General features: G+C 38.4%; 1 protein-coding gene across 2 annotated transcripts in view; it reads right to left on the reverse strand.

The window, feature by feature from the left end:
• galnt18b (UDP-N-acetyl-alpha-D-galactosamine:polypeptide N-acetylgalactosaminyltransferase 18b) overlaps positions 1-18,634 on the reverse strand; it is a 77,735-nt gene that overhangs the window by 39,583 nt on the left and 19,518 nt on the right. For both annotated transcript variants that reach the window (XM_067496475.1, XM_067496474.1), the window contains exons 2-3: positions 7,569-7,764; positions 5,401-5,567 (exon numbers count right to left, since the gene is read on the reverse strand). In XM_067496475.1, the coding sequence (XP_067352576.1) occupies positions 5,401-5,567; positions 7,569-7,764 (363 nt within the window). The remainder of the gene's footprint in view (positions 1-5,400; positions 5,568-7,568; positions 7,765-18,634) is intronic.

Consider the following 18,634-nt stretch of genomic DNA (forward strand, 5'->3'; position numbering starts at 1 on the left):
TTAAAGGGAATGGGGAGCAGTTGCGGACAGAGGAAGCAGAGCAGACAGAAAGCGGATGCCATTGAATCATGCTGTGCCTGCCTTCTTCACTGGCACAGTGAGACATTATATAAAGTTGAAAAAAGTTTGATTTTTTTTTTTTATGTTGTGTTACAGAAGTAGTTCATAGGATTAGATCAAGTGTATGGTGGCACTAAAAGTTTGAGCTATTTAAAAAGAGTGTACATGACAAGAACCACCTTTCATCCACTCGACATCATGTGATTAAGCAGCATGTTTTCAAAAAGAGATTGTGTACGCTCCCATTATTAAATAACCAACATTATAGATTTTCACATCATGGACAATGTCAGCAAGCAATGGCAAAAGAGTTGCCCTGTCTACAGAGTTAGGTTTGGATAAGTGTGGCAACAGGATGCTGTCTTCATCACCTGGGTCATGCACAACACAAACAAAACTCATGAAAACTCTGAGAATTGTTGCTATTTTTCACCAGGCAAAGGAAGCAGAAAAATACACTATGCATAACAAATATAAAGTGAAAGTCTATCATAATTTATGTTCAGCTTGGTCTTGCCCAACTCATAGGAGCAAGAAGTTATTGGTTTTCTATCCTTTGCTATATCCTAAGTGTAAATCTGCTCTCGTTTGTACCCAGAAACAGAGGGAATATGAATCAGGAAAGCCTGGGGGTGAGAAACTGCCACTTGTACTAATTCAAGTTTCTAATTTCTTTACTTTGGAAATAACTCTGGCTAAATGAAAACATATCTGTTAGCTGCTTCAACCAAATTATGACACCAATAATACATTTCAACCTATCCACAAATAAGACATTCTGGTTTGTTTGTGAATTTGAAAATAATGATGTATTATGCTTGATAATAAAGCATTTGTTACACCAGGAATGGCCGATGGCCAACAGTCATCAATGTTTCAGCACTGGAAGTCTCCTAAAGCTCAGCTTTAAAGCAATTTTCTTTGGGATGGAGTTGGACTGAAACAAAAAGTAAACAGGTCTATAACATTACTGTGTAGTCAATCGGCACATCCTGCAACATTTTCCAAATGTTACAAAAAAACATTAAAGGGTTGTTGAAGACAATAAAAGGCAAAGCTAATGGTGAGTGACAAACTGGTGAACACACCATTTAGCTCACCCCGGTAATGTCTTCACTACAATATAACAACAACAGATTTCATGAAACTTTCTGAATCCAACAGTACAAAAAATGAAGGCTTTCTTTATTCAAATCAAACCTGTCATTTATGTGTGTAGAGAATTTAATTCTCAAACTGTCTTATACAGTATCATTGCATTTTCATGTATGCCTGAAATGAGGCTGTATGCCGAACCATGTAGTCCCCCCTTGCATGTTCAGACTAAACACCATCCATCATCATGCAGGCCTCACTGCTGGAACAGCAGATGGCAAATCGGCATGGTTACATGTCTCACGGTTGCTCTGTAGTTTTCACGACAAAACTTGGCAATTTCTCACTACACTAACTATACAGTTTTGAAAATCTGTGTTTAAAATAACTAACTGTTACTTGTTTTTCCTCCACAGTTCCACAAGCCTTGTATCAAACCCTGGGTTCACTGGCAGCTTGTTAAAAACATGATCACATAATGTTCCAGTTCCAGAACAAATGTGAACTGTTGTATTTTATAATTGGCAGTACTGTAAATCCAGCTCTGTTGGTTTTTGCTGATATTGTCCTGGCTTTCGTCTGCCCTTCAGCTTTTATTGGCTCGACCTGCTCAATATCCAACTGGTTTCAAACACTGCTGGAACTTGCCTGCACACCTGAGTTGCTGAAAACATCCACATTATGTCTCTCCACTCACAATGACACACAAAGCTTCTTTGAGAGTAAAAGCAATGCTAATTGCTGCAACAAATTGCTATGTTGTTAATGCTAATTTTGGGTAAAATGTTCTATATTTTACACAAAACAACTAAACAATACAATTAATTGATATGAGATGGATGCAGCCCCAATTTTAGCACATTAACCATTTATAAGATAATGAATTAACCAGCTACAAGCAATAACATTTACATTTGCAACATGTCTATAAAGCACCATGGCTCTTCACCTGTAAATATGGTGAAGCTGTGGTTGCATCATGGTTTGGGGGGAGGGTGGTTGTGCAATGTGGGACAGGGACAGGTAGACGGGTCTGAATTGAGGGAAGGATGAAAGCAGCCAAATACAGAGAAGTCCACGCATGCAACCAAAGACTGGGACACTGGGTCACCTCTCAGTGCAGCAGTGACCTAAAGAATGCAGCCAAGGCGACGCTGGAATGAGTTCAGGACAAGGCTCTGACTGTCCTTGAGTGCCGTATTCAAATCCTAGACTTATAGAGTTTTCCAATTACCTTAGAAGTTGGAAGTCACACCCGAGTTGACTGTATTCCAGTACAGGAGCCAGGTAACATGTACAACTGTTTAAATTGATAACAAATAAGACAGAAGTTCTAAGAAAATCTGTTTTGCCATAGTTTTCAAACTGTTTAGGTCATTTCAGATTTTGAGATCAGGGTTAGTAAAGTTTGTCTGACTTTTAGAAATGGAAATCTGTCTTCAGGAGGCCCTCTAGTTTAAAAGTCTCTTTTTACACTTGCAACTTTTTCATTATTCAAATGCCCATTTGAATTACATCTACAAAAGAATTCGTTCAAAAATTGACAAGGTTCAACACTTTAAAACCAGTGTATATAAATAACTCTGTGGTATTAAAGTATGGAATCATAAGTCCTAAGACAGCCTGTCTAATAAGTGAGCCTTTCTCAAGACCTCACTCTTACACAGAAAAGCCTTTCTCAGGCCACAGCTTGGGACATTATCCAATTAAGGAGGAATCAGCTAGGTCAATTTGCCCTTCTCTCCCTTGATGGCTACACAATCTCCTGCATGCTAATGCCTCTCGGAGGTGAGCTGTGACAGTGGCAAATGACTAATGTAAAGCTGTGGATGCCTGAGAGGTTAGCTGTGGCTGATGACCCCTTCAACAATCTCTGCAGCATCACGGGTCAACAGGCTAACGACATTTAGCACAGATAAGATTCACAGTCATGGCGATAATGACAACACCAGACCTATCAGACGCAATGTGACAGAGTGCTCAAGCAAAGAGGGTGAAATGCCATCAGCAAAATGTCAATGCGTGACTTGGGTCCCTGAAGGAGCTAAAGGCGACTGCTCCCCAAGTCTCAATTGCGTGATGAAATATGAATGTTTATAGGATGTGATGTTTTAATCTACCTGTTCTGGGAAAAGTGGGAGAAAACTTGGTTTTACTTTTACATTTATTAACAAGTATCTTTAAATATCGTCAACTTTCTTGCCAATAATTCCCTGAGGGAGTAATCATTCTTAATCCAACATGTTGAGATGACTTACCAGGACACACCACAGTGGTCTATTTTCTTTTTCAACAAGCTACAGGCTATGCTACATGTTTTGCATTATTGAATCTGGTACACACTTCCTTCTCAGTGCCTGTATTTCCTGTGTTGATTGTCCATAAAGTCTTAGTCCTTGTTATGACCAGCACAGCCCATTTAAAAGTGTATTGCCTAAAAATGACCTTGGAAACGGCATCATTACCTCTTTATAGCTTGCCTTCTGCCTTTAGAATGTAGTTAATTCTTATACTGTAAATTACTAGGTCCACTTTTCACAGGCGACTGAAGTCAATTTCTTTTGCTTTGCATGACTAAAGTCACCTATGAGTGATGTCACACATCAGTCATCTCAGTAATAACAAACATTCTCAGCATATACTGGATATCTATTTGACCTGACACTGTTTACACTACATCCGATGCATACAGATGTATGAATTAGGGTTGCAAACACTGACAAGTTATGTGCAAACACTTCATCACCTTACTGGATTGTTATCTGCCTCTGGGCATATTTCCTGGCTTTGCAGTTAATTAGTGTTCTTCATCTATCGGTTAAATCGGTGAACACAACCTCTAATTAAAAACAATAAATGAGTCTGGAGGCCATCAGAGGAGTAGTAAATACCACGGATGCAGATTTCTCCACACGTGAGTAACTGATATGTAAACTATAGGCCTTTAGCGTAAAGCTGCAAACTACTTTCTAAGATGGTCCTTGACGTTCAAACTGACATTCAGTGCATTTTCAGGAAGGTAAAACAGTTTTCTTAACTGTCATGTAAATCAGAAATCTTTCTTTTTCAAAACAGAAGGTTAAGGACACCCTGTTAACCCAAGGTAGATTTCTTTCCTATGTATACATGCAACCAGATTGTCTTTCTCTAACTACACATGTACGTAGCAAAAGGTTCCAGACAGGAACACACAGCTGAGTGAAAGACTGAATGAGGGAGACATCATTAGAGCGATGCTGCCTCGTTTTTAAAGCAGTCTTTCTAAGAAGTGGAGTGAAAAAGTTTGTCCAAGACAGGAAATTTAACACAAAGGATTTTAAAAAATTCAGACAGTTCAGACTCTGGATCTGTTGTGTGTCTCTCTCCCCTGTCACTCTGCAGCAGCATAAACACAGCAAAAGTGAATGAAGATAGAAAGAAAGAGACAAAGAAAGAAAGAATGAAAAATAAATAGGCTTAACAAGCAGTGTTTTGACAACATATTTAAAATCTGTGAGCCAGATTTCCAAAATAAGGTGAAGGTGGAGAATAAATCAGATATGGGTTTACTCTGCTGCCGCATGTATACGCCGATTTTCAGTTATCAGGTTTTATTACAGTAAGTGCATGTGAACAGCATTCTCTGATTACCAGAGAAAGCTGATTTCTCTGAGTAACCTGGGTTATTAAGTTCACGTAAACGCAGTCATTGTGCTAAAGCCACTAGGGGCACCAAGTTCCAATGTGCTGCATATAAATGCTATATCTTTCCTCCCATGGCCATCAAAATATATGTTATAAATGAGAGAGGCTTTGTTTCTGTGGCTCATGAACTCGCTGTATTCAGTATAACTATTCATTTCAGTTAAGATTTTCCCTACTAGTTTCAGAGAATATTTTTCTATGAGTAATCCCATACCAATACAATTGTTATATCAAGGACATTTTACTTACTTTTCCAAACAGCAAATTATGTGTTTTGACAATCAATGGTAAGTTCTACATTTTACAGATAAATGTGCTAATAATCATTTTATTAAAGAAAGGATTCATCTACTAAATAATGATGACACATTCTCACAGTTTGCGGCTTGTTTATGGGGTTTTTTGAAAAGTCCCATACACATTACTTCAACACGCCAAATCCAAAGCGTGATAGTTCTGCCATGTTCCGCTATTGTTGCTAGAGCAATGACCTTACAATTGTTGTCCGGGCAAGGGATTATCTAACAGCAAGTTGCTGTGTTATAAAAGGCTGCTGCTTACTGTTATTGCTGTTGTCGTCCACCAGGATTATCTCTTTGAGAAGTTGGGAGGGCGTCTTATTGATGGCGGAGTGAATGGACCGCAGGATGACAGACAAGGCTTCGTTCACAAAAATGAACACAATGCTCACTTGAGGGAGGTTTAAAGGATAAGTGATGTTTCTGCACCTGAGAAGAACAAAAACAAACCATTGGTTAGGCAATGGTTATTTCTGCATCCTGGTGAAAGGATTTACAGATACATTTGACACTGACTCCTAAAGAGCAAAGTAATTTCAGATTTCATGCCAACCCAGCTACCTGGCAGATTATGTCAAAAATGTTTTTTTTATGAATCAGGGCACAAATGTGAACACTGGCAACGGTTCATGGATTTTTTTTTAATTTAATGATCAGAGTGCTACTGCAGTGATGGTGCACCTGCAATGCAGTTATAAAAACAATCAGTTTTTGCAGAATAAATGCATGGGTATGTGGAAAGGTCTTGCATCAATCAAGTCACTCTCTTTCCCTTTAAAAACATTGTTTCCTGCTACCACATGCTGACATTTTCATTGTGAATGGGAAGTTCAGCCTCTTGTACTAAGACAATTATGCCTATTTCCAGAAAATGCAACGAGCAGACTGTAAAATTCTGACAACAGAACTGTGGGTAGTGTTTTGCTAAGGTTTTTGAAATAGAAATCCTGATTATATTTTTTTCTGAGTGCAATGACACATTTTGTCAATAACACAATATGTGGACTTTGGTAGCACATCAGTGAAAAACTGTCCATATTAATCTTCTTGACATGAAACTTTGTTTAATTTTGAAAAGTGACTTGATCTGAGGGCATGATGTCTTACCTTCATTTAACAGCATCATACTGTTCTGATAAGAGCCTGGTGCATTAACAGAAAGGCATGGTTGAGGCACTACAGTACATGTAGACAATGCATTGGGAAAATACACATGCAAAATGTGCGATTAATGTATCCCCTGAAACAGTTTTGGATGAGTGTACAGAGCCAGTGTTAATGTGAGTGGGTGGTCTAAGGGGAGTTCAGTGACGTGCAGTGGAGAAAAAGCCCTGAAGAGCTTTAAGCTTTGTACATTTTTTGCACCATGATGTTACCTGTTCTCATATTTTCTATAAAAGTTTTTCACAGTCAGTGGACAAATATGGACGTGACCACAGACTGTGATGTGGTTTGTATTCATCTCATATCATGACATTTATGAACCTAAATTTCCTAATTCTTCCAAACTGCCTTGGGATTAGCAACAAATAATATTTCAATGACAATAGGCACTTTCTCAAATGTGGCTTTTTGTAAGTTATTTTAAGGACAGGGAAGAATGTTGATGTGTTTTTGTCCATGCCTCCCGGATGTTTTCGAAAGTTGGTTTTCACTGGTCAACTTGCTGCAACAGACAAATACATGTTTTTCTTGGTACTGTTGTTAGAGGAACTTTGGTTATTGTGTAACATTTTTGCTAAGTGTGTGGTGTAGTTTTTACAAAAAGAAATCAGCTGGGGAAGACCTTCAGGGAATGCTGCATCCAACTTCTTTATCAGTAGCTCTGTGAGCAACATTTTATCACACTTTATCTAGCAGAGGTGAGCTCACTTTTAGGTTTAGAACTGCCTGCTCTTTGTAAATGTATAAAAGCTTTTTTTAGGGATGAAAAAGGACATTAAATATTTATTTCAATGAGATGTTTTATTGTGGATATGTTTTTAATTAATGTTTGATGATCATACTGCACTGCTTGTTTACTGGTAAACAAGACACATTTTCAAACATTTGACTTTAATTAATTATGATGAAATGTAAATAAAAGAGAATATATAATAATACAGTGATAGAGAAAAAGACTATATTAGACTCTTTTCTCTCCTAGCTAGAGAAACAAAGAACCTAATTGAAACCTAATTTCATGAGCCCCAGTGTACAAACCAATTTTAGTATGAACAGAGGTATTGTGATTACTACTACTGTACTAGTCCTTACAAGTACTCATAGCAACGATGAGTGACCCTACATAAATCTCAATCTGTAATTCTGATTGTGTGACAACACGGTGAAATAAATAATTCACTCAAGCTTAGGATGATGCTTCAACATTTAATGTAGTTTCTAATGTAGTTTGGCAGTGTCTGAGCACCATTCTAAATGCAGTCTTACCCATCAGGCCTGAGGTCTGGTATTGGCCTGTCTAACGAGAGACGGTCACTGAGGTAGCCATTATAGCCATAGTACTGGAACATCTTCAGTGCCACTCGACGGTTGTCTGGGCTGAGCTCCTGACCCCAGTGAGCGAACAGCGACGAGTCAGAGAATGATGTGTCCGCCTGACTGTCCTCTCCCCTCCCTGGAGTCTCTAGGAGGCACAGGAAGATAAATAGCATGAATATTTGTTTAGGCCACCGAATCTCCACCCACTGGTGAAGTTGTGTGTTAGGTGACATTTAAACAATGTGGAGAAAGTATAGTGCAACTGTCATGAATGCAGTATGTTAGCAGGTGAGGGTGGCCTGTTATTTAAAGGAACTGAATGGCTGTCCTTCAACAGCGACACCGGCATTCAAACACATAAAGTTGAGCTCTAGTGTCCTTGAACAAAAGATTCAATCTCTACCAGCAGCTGGTAGATCATTCTGTAGTTGACTTTGCTTGTTGACCTACACAGAGAGGAGACAGTGAAACTCATTCGTCTTAAGGTATCAGTAGAGTCACAAGCTTGCTTCTAATTAATCTAATGCTACTGTGTGAATTGAAGTTTGAAGTTAGTGAAGCTCTCTGTTTTTGCAATGTTACACTACATAAGACTGTAGAATGTTTATGTGCGGGGCTTTTAAGACGAGGAGTTTAAAATGAGGACAGCCCTGTCTCATTCTATAAAGCCGAGCCACACTGACAGCACTGTGAGCCGAGAGATGTTTATCAAACACACACTTAGTGTGACAAACAGTATATTACTTCTTGTGTTCTTGATAGACTCTGTTAATGTCCAGACTCCATAAAAAAACTGGTGGCATCTGTTAAAAATTCTGTACAGCTTCCAAGAGGTTTTAAAGCACTTTAGAGGCAAAGGTCTCAGTGTGCTTAACAGTCAGGGAGCTTAACCCACAGGCTTGTGCTTTAAATGCCAAAGATACACTAAATGAAAATGATGTAATTTCATCTTGTATATATACAATAAAAGATCCCCAACTGCACTTGCATTATTACAGTTTTTAGATATGAAATCCGAGTGTAGCCTTATTTTTTGCACAGTCAATAAAAGCATGTAAACAGTGCACAAGCTTTTCTAGATTTTGCATTTAATACACTGAGTCCTATACCTGCTGGGACATTATGCAGGGATTCAATAATGTCAGAGACAGATCTGAATATGTGGAGCTTCAGTGTTATTGAACAGTAACATTCTATTTATGATCTGTGAAAACATGGGGGTGTGAGGTTGGCAAGAAATCACTTTCTTGTACACTATGATTAGTGACAATGGGTGTACAGCTGATTGCAAAACTTTCAAATGACAAGACGTGTATAAAAAAAAAGTTATGTTTGCATCCCTCTTTATAAAATGTTCTAATGCTTTTTATGTCCTCTGGTCACATTTATAACCTCCTCCAAACTCATTAGATACCCTCTGAGGAGTGTTTGTATCCTTTCAGGTATAATTTCAGGGCCTAATTCTTCCAGGTCTGGCTTGGTTGTCTGCAATGTACAGCCTTCTTCAAGGTTGTACATCTATAACCACAGCTTTTAAATGATTTTTAAGCCTGGAGACTGGAAGGCCACAGTACAAAATTCGCCTTATTCTTAGATTTGCCATTCCTGAGATGATTTTCTTTGTGCTTTAGATCATTGTCCTTTTGAAGGATCCACTGCCTCTTCATTTTTTGCTTTTTGACTGATGGTAGGAGGCTTTGCTTTAAAATCTCCTGATGTTGGGCTGCATTCATTCTTCCTTTCACTTGTATGCAGAGCTCTAGTGCCTGACGCAGACATACACCAGCAAGTAATGACCAAACAATTCAACTTTGGTCTAATCAGACCAAATAATCTTCCAAAACCCACATTAATTTCTTAACATGCTCCTTAGCATACTTTAGCATTATAATCAATGACTTTCTGAGTGCTGTTCTCCCAAACTATACAGACTTGTACAGACTATTCTGTTGCCTCTAAGGACTCAGATTCCCTGGTGTTTGTATTGGATTCTTACAAAGTTCTCAACGAAGTTTCCCAGCACTTGCTAAAGTTATTTTTCTTGGTCTTACACTTCCTGGAAGAGTCCTAATGTGTCCATGTTTCCAAACATGATTTTACATATCAAGTTAATTACCTACAGTAGAGGGTTTATCAATGGGGATGCAAACTTTTGCACTGATATTCATCCATCCATCCAGTATCTTAACTATTTATCCTGGTCAAGGTTGCAGAGAGCTGGAGCATATCCTAGCTGTGACTGGGCAGGAAGCAGGAGACACCCTGGACAGGTCACCAGTCTATCTCAAGAATACTTTGAGGAAACCCACAGAGGAAGAACATGCAAATCCCACACAAGACCACAGGTGGTAGGGAGATTTGAACCGGGGACCGTGAGGTGGCAGCACTAACCACTCCACCTCTGTGCTGTATTTTGCACTGATATAACTTTTATTATTTTACTAAAACTTTTTAAACACTCCTTGACTATTTTTGTTACTGGCAAAGATGAAGTAGCTTTCAGCTTTTGTACTAGCTGAATATGTATTACTGTTATTATGATCTTAATAAAACTAAATATTATTATTTTAAAAACTTATACAACATACTAATGCATAAAGTACTGCAAACAGACAAATTATTAGAGAAAAAGAGAGTAAAAGAAAGTATAATCATATAATAATAATTATTATATTTTACCTCACTAAAACAGGGCTGAGTGAAACTGAATTCCATGTAATGGATCATGATGGCTTATTGTTAATTAAAATGTCCACATTAGCAGGAAATTAAATCTAATGGAAACTTGTTCTGGTATCATCTGTTAATAATTTAATTAAAATTTAAGGCCTCAGTCCCCTGCAGCACATTGAGTCTATACAACAATAAAAAGGGAGACAAATCAATTTCATTACAGGGCTTCAGTATTTTCTGCTGACAGACCAACGGTATCAGTAATAAACCTCAACTATAATAAACTTTTTTTTTTGTAAAATTAAATGTAATCCTAGAAGAAGGATCTAAATTATTTCTTATTTTAATTTATATTATTTGACTTGTTTTCTGCTGTTCATATTGAATTTGTTTTAAATGAAAGCAGCTTGTACATTTTGTAGTAGGCTTAAAGTAAGAAATGTACATTTTAGGCAATAAATAAAATCAAATCTTTGTATTTTAGACATGAAATTCAATAGTGAGAAATTAACATGAACTTCAAAGCCTCAAACAGCCACAAAATGAGGAAACAGCACCTTTTGTACCCTTAATGAAACCGCTTGCAAAACACAAAGTGAAATGTATGCGCATGGAGCTGGATTTGTGTGTGTGCGAGAGTGTGTTTAAAGCAGATTGCGAAAGGTTAATATTCATGAGCAGATTGTTTTAACTCACGAGTGACAAACCGTGTCAGCCAAGTAAGAACTAAGACAACAATATGGAAGCAGGTGTGAAGGGATTACATTGTGAACCAAAACAAAAAGAACTTCCTCTGAAAAGGCATGAGCTGAAATTCTTTAGACGGTGAACAGAATTACTCCCTGCACCTTTCATTCTGTTAAATTTAAACAAGTACATCTCTCACACATATGATTATTCAGAGAAAATGTTCATATTTACCTCAGCACTGAGCCTGACTTTTGCACAGGATCACAGATATACCTTCAATAGCCTCCAAACATTTGATAAGACCAAATTCCATAAATAAATATTCTAATCCAAAGCTCTAAAAACCCACTGTACACTACTTGCTCAACACCAAACAGCTAGAGGTTAGATGGAGCTTTTAGCGACTGGAATGCCAAATATTTCTTCCAGGATTTAGTGTAAAACCACAAACAGAGCATGGGATTTACTGTACTGTACTTTGTTTCCATGAGGGCCACAAACACAACTTCAAATGAGCATTGCTCTGTGACTGCTCTGTGACTCATAAATTGCCATTGTGAAAATTGAGTTTCTATAATTGAATTTCAGTAATTTCTTTCAAAGTAAATTATTTAAGCGATCATGACTTAGTTTCTGAAAGGTGAGTGTGGACTTCAACATTAAAAGCTAAGAGGTGGGGTATAGGACTAACACAGGCAGGAAACCATGTATGGACTGTGGGAGGACACTCGTGGACTTGATGAGAGGCCTGATGAGAACATGCACACTCTACACAGGAGTCTACACAGGAGTCCCCTGGTAGACTAATACCTACCTTCACTGAGAGGTGACGGTGCTTACCACTACACCACGGTGTCAGATTCAAAGACATCTGTAAGCAATCTACTGTAAGTACTCAAGTCTCAGATCAGAACGCACATATCTGAATAAAAACAAAATTTTTACTAATCTGTTTTAATTTTATCATACAGCCTACTTAGTGCTAAACCAATATAGCACAAATATACAGAAGATACAGTTGTCAGGATCAGCAACTTCACTTCCCCCTTCATGAGTTTTATTTTGCAGCCACTTCCTGTTCCTGGTCCCGTCACATTTTTCTCCGCTTTACTAATCACTGGCAATTAGTTTCACCTGCTCTAACCACTCTGTTTATATAACTCCTCAGTTCCCTGACTGACCCCCCAGATCATCTGCTTTCTCACGGCTTTACAGCGTTCATCTAAATCATCACGCTATGTTTTTGACCTGACTCTGCCTGCTACTCTGGTTATGTGAGTAACCCTCCCTATTGACTCTCTGTTGCCTAATGAATGACCAGGATTACTTACTGTATCTGCCCACGACGGATCAAGTTTTTCACAAGCCCTTGTAACCACGTTGCACTAGGGCAGTGAGTGATTTTGGAGTTTGCATATTTTATCACTAATAGTATTTTGGAGTTCTCTTCACTATCAGGGATTGGAGATCGACCACAGCTATGCTCCACAGGCTCACTACCAGGCCTACCTCTGTGTTAAGGATCCAGACTACTACATCTTCCTTAGTGTCCCCTCCTCCCACCTTTTCCCTACACTATCTTCAAGTTTCTCAGCCCCACTGCGTCTAGATTCGTGTACTCTACCAGGGCCATACTCCCCTCTTCCCCATAAGAACCTTGCTTCTCCTCTAGACTCCGCTCATCTTCCCACTGACTGTAAGTTTTGTTTTCATGGTCAGACACCATATCTTACAAGTAGGTGTCAAGATGCTCATCTCCGTGTCCTCTCAGACTGGAGTTCAGTTGGAGAACTTTCTACATCTCCATTTTGTTTTAGCAACTATTATATTTTATAATAAACCTTATTTTAAACTGAGTAGTTGTGTCAAGCACCTTATTGGATCCAACCTTAAAACTAGTACCTTACAACAGTTTCTCATACTGTTGTAGCTAACTACAGTATTTGTATCTATCCTACATCCTGTTTGCGTTAAACTGTGAGGTACTGTGTAAATTGAGCCTATTCATTTATTGCATATGACCTCATTCCCAATTATAATGTTTGTCTTGGCTTATGTGTATAATTAACACAGCATTTACAATACCAGAAGTGGCAAACCATTACTGTATATACGCATTACAAACTGCGATACGATTGTGTTTTATAATTCCTTTTGAAACTTAAAAAAAAATCTCCTATGTTGAGAACAATGCACCATGAACGGCCCTGAGGCAGATTAACTTCAGCTCCTTACGTTCAACACAGCTGGTAAAGTTTTACTGCTGTGAAGCAGAGAGCGAGAGCCTCAGATGCTGATAACACAACACTGTGATTAGACTAAGGACAAGATAAAAGTTGTAAGTCTTTCAGTCCTGGTAAGTAAGCCTCAAGGCCCATTCTTCTGACAGCTTACATATATGGTGGTGATTAATCAAGCTTATAGACCCAGTTGCCTTTATCCCTAAACCTGCAATTACAGTGAGTTAGTCTTGTTTGGACAGGGTAGCTTTACCAACTTAGTCTGCCCCATAAGTCTTTTCACCAGTGGACATGCATACAGAAACCATCTCTGTAACATCATAACTGATTTCCCAGCCAGACAAAACATGTCTTATTCTGCAGCAAATGGGTTATGTAGCTAACCCATGAGAAAGATGCTGATTACTTGCTTTCTGCCCAGGACTTACAGGACTAAAGCAGAGATATGTCAACTGTAAAATATACAGGTGATCTATGCCAAGGATGAGGGTGAAATGCATATTTTCAAACATTCTTAAAAAATGCCAGCAGTAGTCCCACCTGTCCACCTTCTCAGTGCCAGTGATGCTAGATACCAGGGGTATGAAGTCTTGTGATGGAAACATTTTTCAGTCTTATGCAGGAAAAGGTGGAAGAGCAGCTTACAGCCTTACTAAAGTCTGAAAGTAATAGTAGTTTAATAAGCTGGTCAAAGAATATCAACTTAGTGTTTAAAACTGAATATTCCTCTTGAAATTCAAATTTTAAGGCTCACTGTGGGGTCAAGTGTTTCCCTCATTGTTAATTGTGTTAAATGTAGACGTCACATAACTTTACTAATGGGATTTATATAGCGGTTCAAATAAATCACATAACATAGCGTCACATTATGTCCCATGACTTGCTGTAACCTTGCTGTTTGGAGAATGGTTTCCTCTCGAGTACACATTCAGTGAACTAACCTTGTGCTAACTCAAGTAAAGCACAGCCAAACACCTGAGGCAAAAACTAGTGTGCATGTATGTGTATAGACAGAGGAAGTATTCCCTCAGCTTCCCAGCAGCCTTCCAGGCGTGTGTGGAGCGCTGCACTAAGTGTGCTTCCATTGCGTGCACAGCAAGACAACAGAGTTGTAGCTGTGCCCTCCCACAGTCACAGAGGAGAGAGGCAAGAGAACAGAGCTGCACATACAACATGGGCATAGTCTTTATTAATAACATAGCCAAAAGTTAGCGGAGAAGTCACTGAGAAGGGACAGTAAACCGCCAGATCCTACATGAACTTACTTTTCACAGGCACAGCAGCACATGTTAAATTATTAAACTCTATCCTATAAAAGATGGTTCAGAGATGAAACTGGCCAACAATGCATAAAGATTTTTATCAAATTACAATAATTCACCCCTCTTGCCTGTGGAGAGGAAATGGATTTGAATTTCAAACACCAATCTTTATCATTTTTCGCACCTCAGAGAAAATTCTCTTCCCTGCTACATTTAACTCACATGATACAGATGTTGTCTATCGATAAAGCTGCTTTAGGTCTGAATACTAGTTAAGGAATCTTTCTTCTCTATTCCTATTCTGTCTAAACTCTCCTTATTTTTGGACACCTGGGCTGCAGGGGTGGAGCCAGATAGATGGACTGAGGTGGCACTGCCCCCGCCCCCCAAACCTGAAGCTGAATTAAATTAGCATGATTAGTAGATAAAAATGTTATTACTACCATTTAGGGTGGTCACAGATTAAGGATGGAATTTTATCTGTCCCCAGCTGTTTATTAGAGTATATAGAGCTTGAATAGTGAATAATTGTAGATGGTGGTAGATATTTGACATTTCTTACTCCTAACACTTTATATGCTTTTACCTTATAATATACTGTTTATTTTTCTGAACAGGTTTTCAAATTGAATTTAAAACATTTAAATCATTTTGTGCCAAATGTGCCACCCTATTTTATATTTTAAGGGCCAGTCTGGCCACCTCCATAAAAAAATTCCAGATCCGCTCCTGCTGTGCTGAAGCACATGAGTTTGGAGGCCGGTGGTAACGGGTAACATGTTTCTTGTTATCCTACAATCATGTATGTATGTCAATATGGCACTGCAGCACTTGTTGGCATTTACCCGAGAAATTATGCAGCTGATGAAGTTGGATTAGTAGAAGTAGATTGACCAGTGCTGCCTAGAAGCATCTTTATAAGCTGCTGCTGTTGTTGTTTGTTGCTGCTTCTGTCCACTTGCATGTCTTATCTTTTATCCTAGATGCTGTGTCCTTTGTGAGTTAGATTTAAGTCAGATAATCAAATTCAATTAACACAAATACACAAATGCGTTCAAGAAGTGGCGCAATTTATTTGGTAATTTCAAATTTTCTCATTTCTGTCAAAATGTGTGCTTAAGAGTATCCTCTGCCTTCCGCAGCAGGTTGCTTCTTTCACTGGCATTCATTCAGGAATATAGTTTACAAATGAAAGTTAGCTGCACATTAAGCTTAATTTTCATAATGAACAATTTGAGCATTTATTTCTACACTTAGACTTTAAGAACTATTTATTTTTACTTCCTAGCATGTGTGTTTGTGTTTGATTGACAGCAGTTTGCTGCCAGAGGGCTGGTGTTCAGTGTAGGGAACGAGAGACAAAGTCAACAAACTAGATAGACCTTGTGTTGAATGGTACTGAGGAATAAAGAAAGCACCACCAAAGTGACATTTGGAGGTGTGTTTACATGTTGTTTAATGCACTAGAGCTGAGCATCTAATTAGCTATCTGGCCTCCACGCTGCCGTTAGCAGGGCACTTTTTCCTCTGGGAATGTTTGTTTGGTTGCTTGTTCAACAAAGCTGGAGTGCAGGACAGGATGGGTGCTCGTGTTTGTAAGTTATATAAGAAGCAGCAGGAAAGCTAATGTGGGTTGTTGTTCAAAGTCTGCATCTCCTGTGATGAGTAGCAGGCTGCTGTCTGGCTCAGTGTGACCGTCTGCTCTGGCAGATTATTTTGCAATTTATTCTGTGTTATGATACTAATGGGTCTCTAAAGGCTTGAAGTGCATAGGGATGGTTGAAATTTGAAATAAATAAATAAAAAATGCAAAACCCCCTTATCTGAATGGTTACTTTGGGTATATTGGGCTTCTATGTTGCCATATATGACTACGACTTAAACTTGACATGTAAACACTGTTTAAAAATTGGATGAAGATCCCAGTTTGACCTTGATGACAGATATATTTAAAAAGGAGACAGTTTCTTTGTCAGTTCTACTTTCTGTCTGCAAAACAACCTCCAATTAAAGCAGACAGTTTGCAATTTATCCTCGGCTATTGTGTAATTTTACATCCAAGCGTAAGAAGCCACATCATCAAACGCTTGGTGCAGTCAAAATATTCATTGTGTATTCATTCAGACAATAACTGAGAGGGAGGAGAAGATGGAGACTTCAGTCTGCAACAAAACAGGTCTCATCATCTACGTGAAAATGTCAGGAAACACCAATGTTTCTCCAACTTGCTATCAAAGATGCTGTCAGCTAAACAAGATCAAGTATTTTAAAAACTTTCCACGCGAAGGGAGTTTTGACAGTAGTACAGAAAATTCTCCAATATGCTGCCACAGTCAAATTTAGCATTTTCCCAAACGCATGTGTCGAGGAGCTCGACACATAGTCAGCTTGTCGAACTCTGAGCTTCTTTTCCTGTTTTTACACTGAAAATTGTAAGAAATGATGCATCTTACCTTTTACTGTAATTAAAAGTTTTAAATGCTAAAAATCCTACACGATTTAAAAATAAATTCTCAGAGAAAAGTTTATGTAAAAATACACCAATTTGCATTTCTGAAAAACTTGAGATCCTTTACATTTCATTGAAACACTTAATGTGTGTTATTGTGAACCCTCGTTTTTTTTTTTATTGTTTTAGTCAAACTTGACATCTGAGCAGGTGAACAGACAGGTTCAACTGTGATTCACTTTAGAAAAACTGTCTGGCTCAGAGCGACATAGAGAAGGTCAGCCGTGCTTTCAAGCCTTTGTGATTGAACTTGTTTTGTTCCTGATTTTACAGTTTTAGCTGCAGGGAATAGGATATCCTGCTGGAAAATAAATGACACATAACCATTTTACTCATGTTTTATTATCTTTGCATTTACGGGTCACGGTGAGTTTAAAGACTGAGTTGGTTGCCTGATTTCAACTCATAGGATCTCAGTTTACCTAAAAATCAGACTTGAATAGATCTTCAACCTAAACTGGTCAATAGCCAAGTTTAAGGACTATCTTTACAATTTGCGTAAATAGAAAATAAATTATGGTCTTATTTTTTACAAGTCTGAAAAATAGAGGGACTCTAAAAAAACAAATGCAACAAAACATGGAAATATGCACATTAATTTACTAAGGAAAATTACTCAACCCTAAAAATTTGTGTTTGTGGCAAAAGTATCAATTGCAGCTGAAATTAGTTGTCCTGTTTACTGTCCCTATCACAAGATTGTTGTCGTGCTGGACGCTTGTAGTTGTTACTTTCTGTTTATTTGCTACTTTGTGCTTGTTTTGTTCTTCCTGATCATTTTTAACGCACAAGTCACTTTACAAAGAAGGTTTTAGATTGCCTGGGTCAACATCCCGCTGTGAATCCTATAGAAATGTTGTGGAAGGACCTGAAGAGAAGGCATAGGTTCATTCACTTTTGCCAGAAATATGTATGAGGAATATTTTAGAATCATTTAACAGATTTGTCCACAACTTTGCAAGATATCCTGCACAGAATAAAATAGAAAAAAAACATGATTCTAACTTTAATAAACTGACACAAAAAAGATAATGACCTGCGAGTGATGTGCAGTATGGGTAACCCATAAATGGGATGTATGGGTTACATAGAACATACCTCAACACTTCAATAGCGCTGCTCATCAGCTAAGAATTAATATTGTTGTGGTGTATGCCACACTTGACATCCTGAGCCCCACCAATCTGCCTACGCACACTCGTAGAAGTGTGAAGTGCACACTTTTACATGAGTGTTTGTTTGCAGAACATTGCCTCTGTTACACACTAGTGCTGGCCACCTGTGCTTCTATAGCTGCAGTTATACTACGTTATTACTCCTCTCTCACTAGAAATCCTCTATTACCTGAAAGTAAATACAGCAAATTACCAATTAGTGTGTTTACTGGTTGGGAGTCCACTCCTGTATAGGTGTTGTATGGGCCTCTGTGACTGCTTCTGGAGGAGGGAGAAATTCTCTCATTAGGACGCATCAGTAACTGGCATGTCACACTGACATTTTCCTCTTGAAAGAAAAGAGGGGTGTGTGGCTTCGCCTTTGTTTATTCCCAAGATGAGATACGCAGTGGCAGAATTTAGGAGGAGGGTCATGTTTACTTGCAGCGGCCTTTGTCATCTTTACCCCTTTTGTTCATTTCTCCTC

This window comes from Channa argus, chromosome 2, assembly GCF_033026475.1.
Source record: "Channa argus isolate prfri chromosome 2, Channa argus male v1.0, whole genome shotgun sequence".
In the NCBI taxonomy this organism is placed as follows: Eukaryota; Metazoa; Chordata; class Actinopteri; order Anabantiformes; family Channidae; genus Channa; species Channa argus.